The sequence below is a fragment of the Lemur catta genome, chromosome 9 (assembly GCF_020740605.2).
Source record: "Lemur catta isolate mLemCat1 chromosome 9, mLemCat1.pri, whole genome shotgun sequence".
In the NCBI taxonomy this organism is placed as follows: Eukaryota; Metazoa; Chordata; class Mammalia; order Primates; family Lemuridae; genus Lemur; species Lemur catta.
Window position 1 is genome coordinate 5,198,004 of NC_059136.1, and position 17,070 is coordinate 5,215,073.

Sequence of the window (17,070 nt, forward strand, 5' to 3'; positions counted from 1 at the left end):
CCATAGTCCCAGCCCCGCCTCCTTTGGGGTCAAGCAGACCTCATCCTACAGCAGCTCGGACTGCTCTGCAGAGCACCGGGCGTTCTGCGGGTGTTTAGCGGTGGAAGACACTGCCCCAGCCACTACCCGTGTCAAGCACTGCTTCCTTGAAAGACATCCCTGGGCAAAAGGATCCTTGGCTAACAGCAAGCTTGGAAACCACTGAGGTAGCAAATGAGGCACCCACATGACAGGCCTGAGTCCTGGCTGAAAAGGGGGCAGGCAATCCCATTTAGTAGAAGACATCCCGGCGGGCCCCCTCCAGATCTTCTGGCCAAAGTTCAGGGCAGCCACTGAGCCGCAGGCCTGAGCTCTGGGGAGGGCTTGCTTCACTGAGCTGGAAGGCGGGGCCTGGTCCCTGGTCGTCTGAGCAGGGAAGCACCTCTGCACTGTGGCTCCAGTATCCCCACTGGGTCTGAGGCTGGAGTCTTTGGCATGATGGGCGGGGCAGGAGGGATGGGGTTTCCAGCGACAGACAGGACTCTGGAGACACAGAGATACCCTGCAAGACAGATAAGAGCAGCTGGTTAATGGGCCACTACCTGATGAGATTTCAAACCTGAAAGTTCCCCCAGGTGTGGATGGCAGGGTCTGCACAGCCCTGGTCCATAGATGCAGCGAAGTAAAGCGGTTACAGTGGTTAAGAGCCCTGGCTCCAAAGACACACTGCCACAGCTCAAATCCAAGCTCCGCTACTCACTACCAATGAGAACTCAGGTAACCTCGTGTAGTCTCAGTTTTCTCATCTGCAAAATGGGATGATGCTAATAACACCTACTTACTTCCCAGGGTTGCTGGGAGGGCTGAATAAGTTCATACACAAGTGATGTTGGGCACACAGTAAGCCTTCAGTAAATTTTGGTTATTAATACGATCTTCTATGCACTAGGAGTCAGTTATGGGCCTCATGAATGAAAGAAGCTTGAAGAAAACATGAAGTCACCATTTCCCAGCCGGTCTACTCAAGGAGCACTGCCCTTACCCCAGAGCTTCCTCCCTCCCTGAACTCTTCATACAGGAGCACTTGGAGCGATTTTCCTGCCAGAGCCCCCCGTCTCCACCTCCCACCCTCTAAGCCAGTTCGAGGGCTACCCCCTTTTCCCCATGGCTGTGAAGACTGCTGGGTGGCAGTGATGTGACTGGTGGTGGCATTAACTTCTCAGGGCCCCACCTCTTCCCCCAAGGAGGTCAGGGTTCCTTCCATTCTCCCCTCTATTAGATAACGCTAGATTACATAACCTGGCATGTAAAAGTATGAGGTTCTCTGCACACTAGAGGTTCCATTTCCAACTTAAGTCCGGGGACCTAGGGGAGCATCTAGGGCCTCGACGCGTACCTGGTATACTGCAGCCAGCTCCAGGGGCCCCGGGGGCGTGGTCCAGGGCACTGCCGGGTTCCCGGGCTCCAGGGATGTCTGCGTCCTGGGAAAGGCTTGGGGTTGCATCCAAAGAGACTCGTCAGGGGTTCTCCCTTGGGACGGATGCGGGGGAGACTGCATCTTGGGGCAGTAAGGGGGTGTCACCCAGGGATCTGTGTCCGGGACCCCACTCCCCAGATGCTCGGGCGCGGCTCCGCGTCCAGGGCAGGCTGGTGGGGACCCCCAGGCCTCCCCGGCGTGGGCGGCTGAGCCCAGGCCCGGGCCGCGCACCTGCACCTGCACCTGCGTCTGCGCCTGCGCGGGGCCGCCGTCGGGGCAGAGCGGGCAGCCCCGCGGGGACGCCACGTCGCTGCGCCGCCGGCGCCGGCGCTGCAGGCTCTCCTCGCTGAGGCCCAGCACGGCCGACAGGTGGCCGATGTAGCGAATGGCCAGGCGCAGCGTCTCGATCTTGGTGAGGCTCTGGCCGGCGGGCGCCACGGACGGCGGCAGAAAGCGGCGCAGCTCGTGCAGGGCGCGGGCGAGCGTGCGCATGCGCAGCTTCTCGCGCTCGCTGGCGCTCTGCCGCTGCCCGCCCGAGGGCCAGGTCCGCGCTCGTCGCGGCGCCGTCGGGGCGGCCTCCGCAGCGCGGGCGCTGCAGGCGGGGAGCGCGGGCTGCGAGGGGCCGCGGGTGCTGTCGTAGGGGCACGAACCCGACGAGTCCGAGGAGGAGGCCGGTGACGTGGAGTCCGAGTGGCCGGCCCAGCCCCAGCCCTGGGGGAAGATCCAGTGGTCGTGGGTAAGGAGGTTCTGCGGAGACGACTGAGCCATGGCCCGGGCTGCAGGCTGTGGGAGGCTGCGCTGGCCACCGCCAGGCCTGAGCTTTTATCTGGACCAAAGGTGCGAGGTGCCCCCCTGCCAGGTTACAGAGAGGTGTCAAAACCCACAGAGCCCAGGGAAGGTCTGGGCAGGGGGGCCCTGGGAAAGAGGCCCATTTGCGGAGGTGTGGATTCTGACTCCTCCGGGGGCTCTAATGGAGGCCCCTGCAGCCCGGGAAGTGTGGGAGGGACAATTCGCATCTGGATGGAGCTGCTAAGCTTCTCACCGTGCTCCCACCCATGCCCCTGCCGCGTCCACTGCCACCACTGGGTGAGTGCCCAGGAGCACCGCAGTGGCGGGTAGCGCCATGGTCCGCGGGTGGCCGGGCTGTCCCTCGGGCGCCTCATGGCCTCCGTGGAGTGGCTGCCTCTGTCATCACCATCTCCGGGGCCTGTGCCCAGTGACTTCCACCCAGCGCCTACTGGAGTGTTGGGCAGACAAGCCTGGAGAGCCTGCCCTCATGACTGGGAGCGGGCCGCACAGGTGGACCCTTGTGGGGTCTCCCGAACCACAGTTGCTGATTTGCTGAATGACGCTGAGAGTCATCTCACTGCCCACGGTTTGCTTCTATCCCTGAGAGAAGGGGCAGAGCAGCCTGCACAATAGGAATGGGCTACAGTGGGTGCCGAAAATGGGTGAAGGTGGCCCCCATGCTGGCTTCTCTATTGGCCGTATGACCTTGGCAAGCCACTTACCTCCTCTGAGCCTTAGGTCCTGGTCATGGTACCAACAGTGGTACAAAATGCCGACACTGCCTGTAGCGCTTAGAAAGGGCCTGGCAAGTGAGCTGAATGTTTTCTGTTATTTATAAAGAAGGTGCTTACATTTTAAGGCATTTGTGGGCATTATTCATTTAATTCATATTTATTTAGGAAACAGTGTCAGGTGCACCAGGGTGAATGAGTAGCAAGCACTTTCAGTCTTGTGGAAAAGACAAATGAACTGTGAACTGGCCATTGTGTAACTAGCAGTTGCTAACTAGCTGTGTGCCCCTGGGCAGGGCCCCTAACCTGTCTGAGCTTGCACTTCTGCTTACTACAGCAGGAATAATAATGGTAGTATCTTCTCACCCGACTTTTGTGCGTGGGGGTAATTGAGATAGTAAAATTTACAAACATTCTCACTCCTCAGCAACAATGACAGTTTAAAGGTTATCAGTGTCTGGAGTGATCAGGGAAAGGGCTGAGCCCAGAGGCTAAGGAGCAAATGAAGGCCAGGGACAGTAGGGCTTTAGCCACAGAGGTGGAGGGGTCACAACTGGGCCTTGAGACGCAAGTAGGATTTGAGTAGGGAGAGAGGCGGGTGCAGAGGTTCTGGGTGGAAACTGCACAAGCAAGGGCCTGGCAGTGGGACCTTCCAAGGTCTTCAGGAGCAGGGCGCTAAGGTGGTGGTGTGGGGCCCAGTGCACACCCTGGCTGGCGACAGCCTGAGGAAGGCAATGGGGAGCCGTAGGGACTTTTGAGCAGAAGAGTGACAAAATTTGTAAAAATCAGTAACCAAAGGTCAACGATGACAGTGGTGTTCCAGAATAGATTAGCCTGCAGCAGCCTGAAGTAGTAGTAAATGGCCTTGTAATTTTTTTGTGGCTGTTTTTAAAAATTAACTTTTAAGTTCACAAATTACATAACCATGACATTTCACTGTGAGAAATGGAAAATCAGATAAAGTTTGAGTCCCTTTAACCGACCCCCATAACCCTCCACAAAGGTGACAGCTGTTTTTAGGTCATGTGTGTCCTTCCAGACCAGTGCAGTGCATTTACGTAGACGTGCGTATCCTCAGCAGACTCACGGTACTCGGTCAGGTTACATTATGCACATTGTACGGTGTATGTGTCAGTAACTTTGTGTTTGGGTTTTTTTTTCTTTCAACAGCATGTCTTAGAGCATTCCATGTCAGGACATATTTTTCTAACTTATCCTTTTTTTTTTTTTTTTAAAATAATGGATCACATCTTTACTGCTTGTGAATACAGATTTAAACTATGGGTTATATACAAAAGAAAACCTTGCTCATAGTTGATTTAAATGTTCATCCATTTAAGTAACTTTAACTTGGGAAAAAGTAAAATGGCAAGAGGTACAGATAAACCTTCAATGATAAAATTATAAATCATTTTTTCCTTTTCAGAACTTATTTTAAAATATATTGGAGAAAATACACCAAGTTACCGCTTTAAGTTTGTAATGAAGTAATAATTGATGTTATATAGCATTCGTCAAGGCAACTGTTGTTTATTCTAGCTTCTATGAATAAAAAGGAGAAATTTTTAATTTGTCCATAATGTGAAAAGAACATGGAATCAATTTTAAACAGGCTTTCTTTGGAAAGAAGCAGTTAACTGTGCAACATTTCGGCTTAAAAGGGTTTAAACTGAGGTAAAACAAAACAAAATGAAACTATTTCCTAAGGGGAAATAAGGCGGGACTTACAAAACATTCAGTCCTCCACTTTTGAGGTTGAAATAATGGCAAATGCAGTTTCAATACATCATTTATTCACCCAAGGCCGCACAGCACTATAAACCTCTTGACATACTGTCTATCAAGGAACTTACACACCAGTATTTGACAGTTGTAAACAAAAGTCATCAGGTTTCATAGATATGCCTTGATCTGGGTTCTGAAATGGCAGATTAATGTGCCGTTTCTGTTTACATTTCTGACTCACGCCTTTTAACTGCTGTGTGATACTCCATAGCACGCACCTTTAGCGTGTGTTTAGTTCCTGCCAAACAGTGCCGTCTTGTGCAGGAACGGCTGGATATGGGCAGTGGAATGGCCTTGTGGTCTCCAGAAAGGTTCCGAATATACAGAATTATTCCCCTAGAGCCAGCCTAGAGGGATTTCCCGGGAAGGGATTTGCTGAGTACTCAGAATTCATGCCGGCACAGAGCCCTGCGCTTGGTATATACTGACTGCTCTTTCCTGCGGGATTGCCTGGCCTCCTACCTGGGTTTGGGCTAGCCCCAGAGCCCAGGCCCTGGACTAATTGTTGAATCTCGGAGTGTAAGATCTGGAGGGTGGGGCCTTGGGCCTGGTGTGCTGTGGGCTGTGGCTCTTCCCTGGGCCCCTCAGCCAGGCTCTGGAAAGGCCGCACTGTCTGCCAGCTTCACTCACCGGGAGGGAAACCGAAGGGGACCCCCAGTGGGCCTCCACTCAGCACAGGGGTGCAGTGCAGCCTCGTGGCTGGGAGGCTGTGGAGTCAGGCTGCTTCAGAGCCCCAGCTCTCCCCCTTACCGGCCGTGAGAACCTGGGCAACTTATTCGACCTTAGTTTTCTCATCTGTAAAGTGGGGATTCTGATCTCCAGGGTCCTTGTTGGCATAAGAGAGGATAAGGCATATTATAGTACTTAGCACAGAGCCAGTGTTACGCTTTTGGTAAGCTGAGGGGCAGCAGAATGAAGTAAGCTGAGGTAAGGAGTGTGCTGGATGTTGAGTAAGGGCATGAAACCATCCACCTTTCTCCTTCCTTTCCTGAGATGCAGCCCTGCACCAGGCCCCGGGCAGCCCGCCCTGCCCCCTGCCCCCATCTGCAGCCTTTCTCCTCTGTGGGCCCAGCATGGGTCATCCTCAGCAGGGCCCTCGGGCTCCCGTCCTGTGGCAGGGGAACCAGAGCAGCAGTGCGGAGGCAGTGGGAGAACTCGGGCGCGTGGAGCTGGCGCTGGAGCAAGGCTAGAAATGGAGACGCAGAACCAGCCTCTCTTGGCGGGCTGGGTCCTGGCCGGGCTGCCTGTCCAGCTTGCCCACAGCCCTGGGACCCTCCGCCTTTGCGTGGGTGTGGAGCCAGGTCTCTGCTCTGTGCTGGAAGCTGCCCCGGTGCTGGGAGAACAACTAGGTCTGGGGCCTGCCCTGCAGGCCCTTCTCCATGGTTGTCCCCCGCATGTGACTCACCTGTTAAAAGGAGGGACTGTGGCCATGTGCTGTTGGGTGAGGCAGTTAAATTCTGGGTCTCAGAGTGCAAGTAGCACCGTTTTGACCTTCTCCTCTCTGTGATAGGAGAAGGTGGTAGCTGGACCAGGGAAACGTGGTCAGTAGGATGTGTGTGGATTTCCCGAGTGTGGCAGACACTGCTGGTTGCCCACACAGCATCTATTTGCTTTTCTCTTAATAACAGGACCTTATATTGTTGTGGGTGGTGATATGCTCTGCTATAAACTACGTTTCCCAGCTTCTCTTGAAGACATAATGGCCATGAGATATTAGTAGAAGCCATTGGTTGGGGCTTCTGGGAGAGCTCTTTAAAGCTGAGAGGTACATGCCTGTGTCTCTACCCCTTTATGTTTTCTTCCTACCTGGAAAATGTCATGGCTGGAGCTTCAGCAACCTTATTGTGACCCTGAGGCAATCTCAAGGACAGAAATCACACACTAAGGATGGTGGCACAGAAAAAGAAGGCATTGGTGACAACATGGATGTGCCATACTGGCCCTGGACTTTCCATCCCTGAATTTCTTTAATGTGAGAGAAAATCACCACCTTAAGGTGTCATTTTAGGTATTGCTGTGAGCAACCAAACACAATTCCCATCCACATACTAAGGAAGCTCCTAGGGCTTCCTTGTCTACAAGTGGGGCCATGTGAGCTGGGTGACAGTTCAGTTAGGTGGATTCACAACAGAGTTAGTGTTCCCAAAGATGAATGGATGGATGCTCACCTGGGGCAGGTCTCTAGTGATGTGTGACAGGCTCTATTCCCAGCCCTGTCACGGGCAGTGTTATGATCTTGTATGGAGATATGAACTGATCCAATTTGGGGTAAGTCCCACACCCAGGAAATGAACTGGGTAACAGCCAGGGGGATCTCAAGAGACCCTGACAGCCTGGAACAGCCCGTCAGGCTTCAGACGGACTCAGCAGAGCTCTATGTGCCCTTGCTCCAAGTTCAGGGTTGGGAGACATCACACAAACGGCAGCACGTGGGGGAAGGGACCGGCGGTCATTGCCTTCCAGGTGTCAAGAGCATGAAAAGCAAATGTGATCCTAAGCTGCATTCAAATTCATAAGAAGCAGGGGGGTCTTCAACCGAGGAGGTGACGGTTCCTTATTCCCTAGGCAGGGTGGGCCATACTTAGAGTAAGTGGTGAAACCTGGGGCCCCAGTTTATTAGCGACGGGGACGAACCCAAGCTCAGGGGAGGGAGGTTGGTGAGGGGGCTTGAAGCCAGGTCACCAGAGAAATAGCTGAAGGACTTGAAGGTGTTTAGTCCAGAAAGAAAAAACACAGGGGATGTGATAGTTATCTCCAGAGGCCTGGACCTAGGAGAACACTCCAGGGAGAGTCTGAAGAACTTTCTAAGGTCGGAGGACCTGTCTTGTGAGGGCGGGAGTGGCCTGTTCCCAGAGGTGATCAGGAAGGGGCCGGCCGACTGCACGTTAGGCCGGGCAGGAGCAGGAGCGGATGGCTGCTGCGGCTCTGCCAAGCTCTGCAAAACAAGGTGGCCGGACCTGATGCCCACGGAGGCCAGAACGGAGGGGGACAGGAGCTGCTGCCTCAGCACCGGGCAGCGCGGGGCGGGTGGCGGAGGGAGACCACCGGGACCCTTCAGCATCCTGGGTTGGGGGAGTGCAGAGTGAGGCCTCCCAGGTGCTGCAGGCTCACACCACCCCACCCTGCTTCCTCCTGCCCGAAGGTGGCTCAGCTGGGCCTACCCTCAGGGCTGGAACCCCAAGGCCACTGCTACCTGGGGCTGGGCTGACCTGTGTGGCACGGGTCAGCTTGGTGTTGAGGCCCACAGTGCCCACGTCAATGTTCCTATTAGGTGAGGAAACTGAGGCTCCATCCCACCACCCCCTTATGGACTTCCCAGGACTTTGCCCCCGACCACCAGTCAGGCGGGGAGGGCAGAGGCCCAGGTTGGCCCCCGGTGTGCTCAGTCAGCTCTGGTGCTGCGGGGGGCGTGGGAGCGCAGTGTGACTGGACCGGCCCGCCCTCGGTGGCCTCACACGGCCCCAGCAGGCACCTGGCTGCCCACAGCCCTGCTCCCAGGAGTCCTCCACCTGCACTTTCTCCCTGGGCAGCAGCGCAGGGGCCCTGGGAGCAGGTCCAAGGACCTGGAGCCAGGCGAAGGCCCGGCCTCTGACCCTCAGGTCTCCTTTCCCTTCTCCCCTTGGGCCCTTCTGGGCCCTGGGGTTGGTCAGGCTGTGGGAACGTGGGCGGGAGGGAGGCAGGCAGGGAGGCTGGCGTGTGGTATTCTCATTACCAGCCCGGCAGAGAGGGCCAGCCCAGCCTCCCCTTGGCCACTGTGGCTGCCTTCACACCTCCTGGCTGCCTGTTGACACAAAGGCTGCCTCCCTCAGGGCAGAAGGTGTTGACTTGGGAACGAGGGTGTGCCGGGGCCTCCAAAACAGCCTGGCAGCACGCCCCCTCAGAAGCCCCAGAAAGTACTTCTGGGTGGGGGTGGGAGGCTGCAGGTCCCAGCCCCGGGAGGCCCAGGGCCCTCCCGTGTCCCCGGGCTGGGGATGGAAGGAGTTGGGGAGGACTCAGGTTTGGACGGGCCCCTCACTTTGGAGCCCATGTCAGCCTGCCCTGGCCCCAGGGCTGGGTGCATGGCACAGCCAGGGAAGCCCGATGAGTGGCCCTGCCAAGCAGAGCACCATCAGTGTCCTTGGGAGGCCCAGAGACTGAAAGCCACCAGGCCAAGGTCACAGAGCAGCCGCTAGAACTGGGGCTCGCCCTGACAGGCTCTCAGACTGGCCTTATCTGCTGAGTACTCTCCACAGAAGGACATAGGGTCCCTTGCCAGAGGCTGGGGACAGGGGTGCCCCTGGACAGGCTGGAGGACAACTAGGGGAAGGGGGATAAAGCTTAAATTGGATGTCAAATTTAAAAACGTGTCTTATGTGATCAGCACTGACCACGTGCCAAAAACCGAGGCTAGGATGAACTCAATCCTCAGCTCCGAGGCCCCTCGCCAACACAAATCCAAGATCCAGCACCTGAGCCGAGGAAGTTTTTTCCACCCTGGAGATCATGCCCCACCCCAGGCCCTGGGAGCGCACAGGTTGGCCAGGTGCCTGGCCGAGGCGCCCCCAGTGTGTGGGTGGTGCAGCTGGCTCCCACTAACCAGGTTGGCAGACACAGCCCACCTCCGGGGCTCGACAGGGCTGGCCTGAGGCTTCAGAACAGGCTCAGCATGCCCTTTGCCCAGCCATTCCCCTGGCAGGAATCTACCCTGATTAGAAAAGATTAAAAGTGCAAGTTCAGACCTACTGCTGAGTGAGAAAACCAAAACACACGTTCAGTATGACACCATTGGTATTAGCAAAATCATATGAACATGAAAACCTGAAAGACGACCCTTACACAGAAAGTCAAATGATCCCACGTATTTTGCAGGGTCTGCTGTAATATGTGTCTAAATGCATAGACGAAGGCCTCACGATGCCGGCCAGGTGTGTAACGACACACTAGGACTTATTTGGCATGGGGCGGGGCAGGTCTGGGTTCTGGGGGGTGGTCAAGAGAGCTTGAATCTTAGCTGTAATGTTTAACTTTTTCACAAGTAGACTGCACTCATGTATTATATGTGCAATTTTAAAATAATTTTTAAAACATAGGTATAAGGGTTTACTTACATGGAAAACATTAAGGAATCTCAGCGTACAGTTTGTTAAGTGAACTGTTACCCCCACACCAGCGGTGGAGTACGAGGCCTGCCTTAAAATTCTAATTGCAGCAATACATCTACTGATACGGAAAATGTTGATAATACGTCAGTGAGAAGTTGGTCACAAAACAATATGCTCCCTGTACACCCACAGGAACTGAAAGCAGGGACTCTGGCAGGTGTTCGTAGCAGCGCTATTCACAACAGTCAAAAGGTGGACGCAACCCAAATGTTCAATGACGGATGAATGGATAAACAAAACGTGGCATGTCTTTATTATGGAATATTATTCAACCATGAAAAGGGATAAAATACTGATACCTACTACAATGTGGTGGATGAATGTCACAAACATTCTGCCAAGTGAAATAAGCTGGACACCAAAGGACAAAGACTGTCTGATCCCACATATATGGGGTCCCGAGAACAGGCAAGTTCAGGCAGCCGGGAAACAGATTAGAGGTTATCAAGGGACAGGTGAGGGAGAGATGGAGCATATTGCTTCATAGGTACAGAGTTTCTATTTGAGGTGATACAAATGTTTTAGAAATGGCAGTGGCCATAGTTGCACAACATTGTGAATGCAGTTAATGCCACTGAATCGCACACTTGAAAATGGTTAAGATGACAAATTTCATGTTATATGTATTTTACCACAATTTTTAAATAATTCAAAATGTAACATATGAAAACCTCAAACTGTATACTTCTAACAGGTGACTTGTATGTGAATTCTATCTCAATAATGCTGTTAAAAAAAGAAATATATATACTAGAAGCTTTAAAAAATGGAAAACAGTGACAAAAAAGTGACATGCTCTCTCTCATGCCTCTGTCTCTGTGTTCCTGTGTTGCCAGAGACCCCTAGGACAGGCTTGCTGCAGCAACATGGGCCAAGGTGTTCTCTCTGGGTGGATGGAGCTGGGGGCATTTTAAATTCCCCTCGCTTTGCATATGTACATTTTCCCACTTTTCTGTAAGGAGCCTGTATTGCTTTGGTAATGAGAAAAGAAAGAAAGAAAAGGAAGAGGGCAAGAAAATGCTTTGCAGACTCTCTCCCCAGCTTCAGCCCAAGCCCCTTGTGGCTCTTGGAGACAAGACCTGGGGGGCTGCGTCTTCCTTCCAGAGCCGGCAGCCCCTCGAGTGGACACCGCTCATTCTCCCCTTTGTCCCTCCCAAGAGCTGCAGGGCCTCAGAGGGTCACTCCTCTCCAGCAGAGCAGGCAGGCAGGCCCTGTGGAAACCCAGGTGCCCAACATGTGGTGCTGCCTCTAGTCCTCCCAGCAAGGACACCCATTCCATAGATGAGGAGACTGAGGTTCAGATGGGGTGCTGAGCCCAGGCACTGCTGGCCCTAGGCCTGAGCTGCCTCCATGGACCTTACTGTTCTGGGATCTGGACTGGGCAGCCCTGGGGCCTCCTTGGCTCAGCCTTCTTGCTGGCAGAAGAGCAGAGCATAGGCCTCCGCCCCAGCCTGCCCTCCCAAAGATTCAGCCCCAGCCCAGCAGTATTCCCCATTGGTGCCTCTGACTCAAAGCCAGATGCCAGTGGGTTGGGACCCTGGCTCTGGGGACCTCTGGCAAGTGATGTGACCTCCCTGGATGAGGTTTCCTCTTCTGAGTGAGGGGAGCACAGCACCCCCACTGGCTCGGCGCTCCCCCAGGTCCTGCCCAGGCCTCTGGCTCAGTCCTAGGGGGCCCCACTCTGCTATTTACTGGGTCTGAAGTCAGATACCTGGGGGGCGTTCCCCTGCCCTTGGGAGGAGGACCCAGAGCTGGCCGAGGGCCTGAACCACCCCAGCAACACGTGTGGGATCCCAGGCTGGTGGCGTGGGCACATCGCCTCCTCCTGCCAGGGGCTGGCCACTGTCCCTGCACCTTACGCCTGCTGTGAGCAGAGAGAGGGGCTGGGGCGCTCAGAGAGGGCCTGAGACCCGGACCTGCTGCCCGGGTAGAGCTCCAGCCCGGGCCTTTCCGGAGGGGCTGGTGTGGGAGGAAGAGGAGCAGCTGAGGCTGGATGCCCTCCATGTTGGCGGCTGACCGGGGCCTGCAAACCCTCCCCTGAGAGCTGGTGAGGGCACGGGGCCCCGGGCGTCCCCTGCCTAGAGTTTCAGGCAGCTTGTGGTTGACGCCTGTCTCTCCTGGCCGCACCCAGGGATGTGTGTGCGGGGCGGGGTGGGAGGGGATGCCGAGCCCTGCTTGGCCCCTGCCCTCCTGAACCTGAGTCTCTTTTCCTCATTCCTCCGGGTCCCGTCCTGCTCTGCCTCTCTGCACAGAGAGGTGCGTGTTTCCTGGCGGGCAAGTGGGCAAACTGGGGTCCGGAGGGAGCAAGCGGCGCCCATCACCCCATCACCCCGGCGCTGAGCCGGGATTACCCGCTTCTTAAGCCGGCCTCAGCATCCCCGACAACCGCCCGCGGGTCCCGGCGCACCCCACCCGCACCCCGAGTGGAGCCACGCCGGCTTCCGGCCCAGGCCCCGGGGAGACGGCCCCCCGACAGCCGAGCAGGACGCCCGCCCCGAGGCGAAGGTCCCGGGCCGGGGCGCCCTCTGCTGGCGGCCGCTGGGAATGCGGGGGCGCCGGGCGCCCGGGGGGCCCCTCAGCCGGCAGTCGGGACTCCCTGCTCAGCTTTTCAGTCGGAGAGACTGAGGTGCTATGTGATGGCTTTCCCCACTTTCCTCCCGTTATACCTCAGTTTCCCCACTCTTCACTCGAAGGCTCAGACCTGCCCCCGACTTACCTGGATGGAGCAAAGGGCTATAACTGCGACCCCCCTCAGGAGAGGGGTGCTGTCGGCTTAGCCTGAGTTACCAGCAGGCTTCCAGACCCGCGGAGACTGGGCTTCCCCCGGAGCCTTTCCTGGAATTCGCCAAATCTCGTCCCTCTCTTCCCACCCCCTCCCTCCTTGTCACCCCTCTGCTGCCTGCGACTTCCCCTGGCTGAGCGCCCAGCTGATCGGTGGCCAAGATAATCAGATTATCGTGGGTCCAGAATAATCTATTCCATATGGCCTGCCAGCCCGTGGCTCCAGGCGCTAGAGGTGTGAGGGGAGGGGGTGCTCGTCTTTGGTCTTTGGAAGGGGCTCCCCTGGGAGCCTCGGGCCTTAGGGGGAGGCTGACGGGGAAGGAGGCACAGGTGGGGGGAGTCGGGGCCCTCCTTGGGGCCCTCCTTGCTGGGCCCGGTGGGTGACTACTCCGGGCTTGAGCCCAAACAGCTGCCAGGCCACATCCATCCGCCACCTGGGGGCTCGGGCTCCACGGTGGGGGGCTGGGCAGTCCCCAGTGCCTTTTCCAGTCTCTAGCTCAGGGATGTTCACTGTGGGGCACTGATTCATGATTCTGGGGAGATTTTATTTTTTATACCCAGATTCTCAGGCTCCATCCTCCTGGGATTCTGGTCCATCGAGTCCGGGGGGTGGGTTAGAAAACTGTTTTTACAACTCCACAGGTCTCTGTGACCAGCACTTAATCGGGGCTTGAGGGTTCCTGGGTCCCTTCACTTTCAGGGCATCCCTCCCAGATTAAAGGAGCCACTCACATCCTCCAAAGGAGGCAGGGGAGGCGTGGGAGGGACAGAGCAGAGGCTTTGGCCTCTGAAAGAGCCAAATGGCCCCCTGCTCTGCCCCTGCTAGCTGGGTGACGTGGGACAATCTCTCTGAGCCTCCATTTTCTCATCTACAAAGTGGGCCAACAGCACCCACATCACAGTGTGTTGTGAGTGTGCCCCAGCCGAGCGCCAGCACAGCGCCAGGTCTCAAGGGACAACAGGGTACATGCACGCTCCATGCAGTGGGGGCTTTTTTTGGAGACAGGGTCTCGCTCTGCTGCCTGGGCTAGAGTGCAGCTGGATTTGACCCCCACAGCAGGTATTACTCATCCTGTGGCACAGAAATAGAAGCTGAGGCCCAAAGACGGACAGTGAGGTGTCCAGGTGGCACAGGCAGTATGTGGCAATACGGAGTTTCTAACCCACATTGGCCAAACTCCAGAGGGGTGTCCTAGGCTGTCTAAAGGCAGGCAGAGGCTTCATCACTAACAGTCTCTCCATGAAAGGGCTTGCTTCTCAGGCTGGTGCAGAGGTGTGGCGGGAAGATCCTTGGCTGTAGGTGACACCCAAATTAGGAGCTTCCCAGGACATGTGCCTGCTGATGCTAAACAGGCTGGCAGTAGGAGCAGAGCTGCTTCCTTCTCCTGGGGCCTCTGGCTCCAGAGGGGTGGGGAATTAGGGGCTGCAAGGAGACTGTTTACATAGCACCTTTGATTAGCACTCCCACGTCAGAGGGGCTGGCCGGGAAATGAGGGCATTGAGGCTGGGGGCGTGTGACCGGGACAGTGCCCAGGACCCTGACTTGGCCTGAGGAAGCAGGCTGGGCCTCATGGGGAAGGCTGAGGCCTGGGCCTGAGCCTAAGCGGGTGCTGCCCTGTCCTGCTTGCCCCCACCCCGGCCGGGGCTTGAACTCTCACCTCTGCTCTGGTGGGGCTGCCTCAAGACCTCATTTCCCAGCCTTACACTTTGGCAGGCAAGGGTAGGCTCGGGCCAGGGGAGCAGGAGCCACTGGTCCGGCACTTGTCAAAACACAGGCCCCAGAAGTGTAAAGGCCTCACCCCAGTGGGGGGGCCTGTGGGCCCTGCTGCCCGGAGAACTCATTAACTCAGGCAGCTCCCAAATGAACCCACCGGAGAGGCTGGCCGAGATAAGGGGATCAAAGGGAAAAGACAGACATGGGAGAGAGGGAAGAGGAGGCTGGCTGGTGCGAGGTGGTAGGGCCCAGGCTCCAGGCTGGGGGTGCCACCCATCCCCCTACCTGGCTCCATCGGGCCCACTGGCCATTGCCCTTGCAGCAGCTGGGCCCCTGAGGTAATTTCCCAGAGACCCCAGGGGCAACAGGAGAGGATGGGACTCCACGTGTCACCTGCAATTTGTCAGCCTTGAGGGCTGAATACCCCAGCTGGGGCTGGGGTAGAGCCCTCCCGTTTGCCCCACCCCCACTCCCCCACTGCCCCACCTCTCTCTTGCCACCTTTGTGGGTTCTTGGCCTCCACACTTGTCCCTGTGTGTTTTTAACCCTCCCTCAGCTCTGACACCAAAGATCTTCCTAGCATGCACCACTCATGCTGCCCCTCTCCTGCTCCGAATCTCTCAGTGGCTGCCCCGTGCTCGATTAATGGTAACCAATAGGTTTCCTGTCTGAGGATTCCTAGGGGCTATCTTTTCAACCTAACAAGTGTGCCTCCCACACCTACAGCCTCTCGTCCAAATATGTCTAGTTGATCTTGTCCTTAATAAAATGCTAATGTGTTTTACAGCGTTGCTGACAAGAAGCAGTAATGGTGCTGGCCTCCGGAGCAGGCGACTGGAAGCCTCAAGGCAGGAGAGTAAAGAGATTTGTTATACCCCTGTGGGCCTTTTGACTTTTTAGCCACATACATGTATTATATTTTCAAGTAAACAAGGATATGACAATAACACAAGAGCTTTTGGTCATTCTGAGTTTTCTCCATTATTAGCTACTAAATGAAATCACAGTCATATGGGAATTGAGGGCTTTTTTGACATTCAAGAGGTTGGCAGTCCCTGGAAAATGGTGCCCAGAACCTTGTGAGACCCAGCACTCCTGCCTGCCTGGCCTCCCTCCCCAGTGCCCCCCACACTCTACCAGTCCTCAACACTTGTCCCCTGGGGCCTAGTTGCATCAGAGAGGCCCAAATCACTGGGCTCCCACGCCAGGTTCTTGGCTTGGATCTGGAGCCCCAGGAAGGCATCCAGCCACCCCGGTCCAGAAGGGTGGGCCCTGCGACAGCTCCAGGGCGAGGAGGAGCTTCCAGGCCAGGCTCTCCCTGGGAGTAGAGGGGTCCCATGGCGTGTGCGCAGGGAGTAGGCTCCTCCCCTTCTCCCCACCCCAGGGTGGGGTTGGCACTGCTTCTCCTGGACATGACCATGAGCAAAGGCATTCTGGGGCTGCTGGGACAGATAGAAGGGGGTATAGAAGGTGTTATAGGAGGCCTAGGGCAGTAGGAGCTAAAAAAAGACAGTGGAGGGGGTGGGGGGCAGAGACATCCAGGGAAAAGGTGCCGAGAAACAGGTAGAGATGTGATGCCAGACACCAGGCACTTCACAGTCTAGCTGAGCGTAGATAGCCACGCATAACGTACCTATTAAGACATGTGTGCAAACTCAACCCCCTGAGGGGCCAGGCAATGTAGATTCTTTGACATTTTCTGTGTGGACAATTATGTATGTAAACAGAGACAGTCTGATTTCTTCCCTTCTAACCTGTATGCCTTTTATTTCTCTTTCCTTATTGCACAGCCTAGACTCTCCATCCAGGAAAATGTGGAATAGGGGTGGTGCAAGCAGACAGCCCCGCCTTGTTTCTGGTATGAGCAGGGAAGCTTTTGTCTTTCACTCTTCAGTGTGGTGCTACCTGTAGGGTTTTTGTAGCTGTCTTTCATCAGGTTGAGGAAATTCCTCTCTATTCCCAGTTTTCTGAGAGTTTTTATCATGAAGGGGTGTTGAACTTTATCAAATGCTTTTTCTGTCATTTTCACTCACATTTCATTGGCAAAACCTGTTACCCCTGTCCAAAAGTGGCGGGACACCTGTTAGAGGCCAGGGGTGGCAGCTGTGGCGACAGGCCTAGCCCTAGACCCTGCCAAGGTGGGGGTGTCCTGGGGGCAGACTCATCCCTTCCTCTGCTCAGATGGTCCAGCAACCTGATCAGATTCGGCCAGCTTGTTTGATGTGCCTGGGATAGATTCCTCACAGTGTACTCCCCGCCGCCCCCACCCCCACCAGGGAAGGGCCCACCCAGTGCCAGTCTGCCTCAGAAGAAGAATGGTTCACTGGTCTCCCCACCTTTAGAGGGAATCAGGGCCCCATTCCTGGTCCCTACTCTATTCCACAGTCCAGGCTGATGCATGCCCCGAGGCTTTCATTATACAAATTGGAAACTAAGGTGCAAGAAAATTAAGAATTTGCATAAAGTCCCCAACAGGTGAAGGTGGGCCCCAAACCTATCTTTGACTCGGCTTCCTTTAACCCAAGGGAGGGCCACTAGGGGCAGGCAGGAGGCCCAAGGGGATGGGTCGGGCGCCCAAGTGAGCGCCCAGGTGGGGCGAAACAGGCATAGCCAAGGGGCTGGCACCTTCGCTCCTCCGTTAATTCAAAGGGTCAGGCCTCGTTCCCTCCAGGC

The 17,070-nt window shown here is 55.8% G+C and overlaps 1 protein-coding gene and 1 long non-coding RNA gene across 2 annotated transcripts; one reads left to right on the plus strand and one right to left on the minus strand.

The window, feature by feature from the left end:
- Positions 1-271: 271 nt before the first annotated feature.
- On the minus strand, positions 272-2,224 carry MESP2 (mesoderm posterior bHLH transcription factor 2). Its single transcript, XM_045561709.1, has 2 exons — positions 1,376-2,224; positions 272-541 (listed from the first exon to the last, which is right to left on the minus strand). The coding sequence occupies exons 1-2, from the start codon at positions 2,222-2,224 to the stop codon at positions 272-274; spliced, it is 1,119 nt and encodes a 372-aa protein (XP_045417665.1).
- On the plus strand, positions 2,163-15,325 carry LOC123645137. Its single transcript, XR_006737420.1, has 3 exons — positions 2,163-2,192; positions 9,610-9,665; positions 15,185-15,325. It is a non-coding gene; the product is annotated as an uncharacterized LOC123645137 (long non-coding RNA).
- Positions 15,326-17,070: the final 1,745 nt, after the last annotated feature.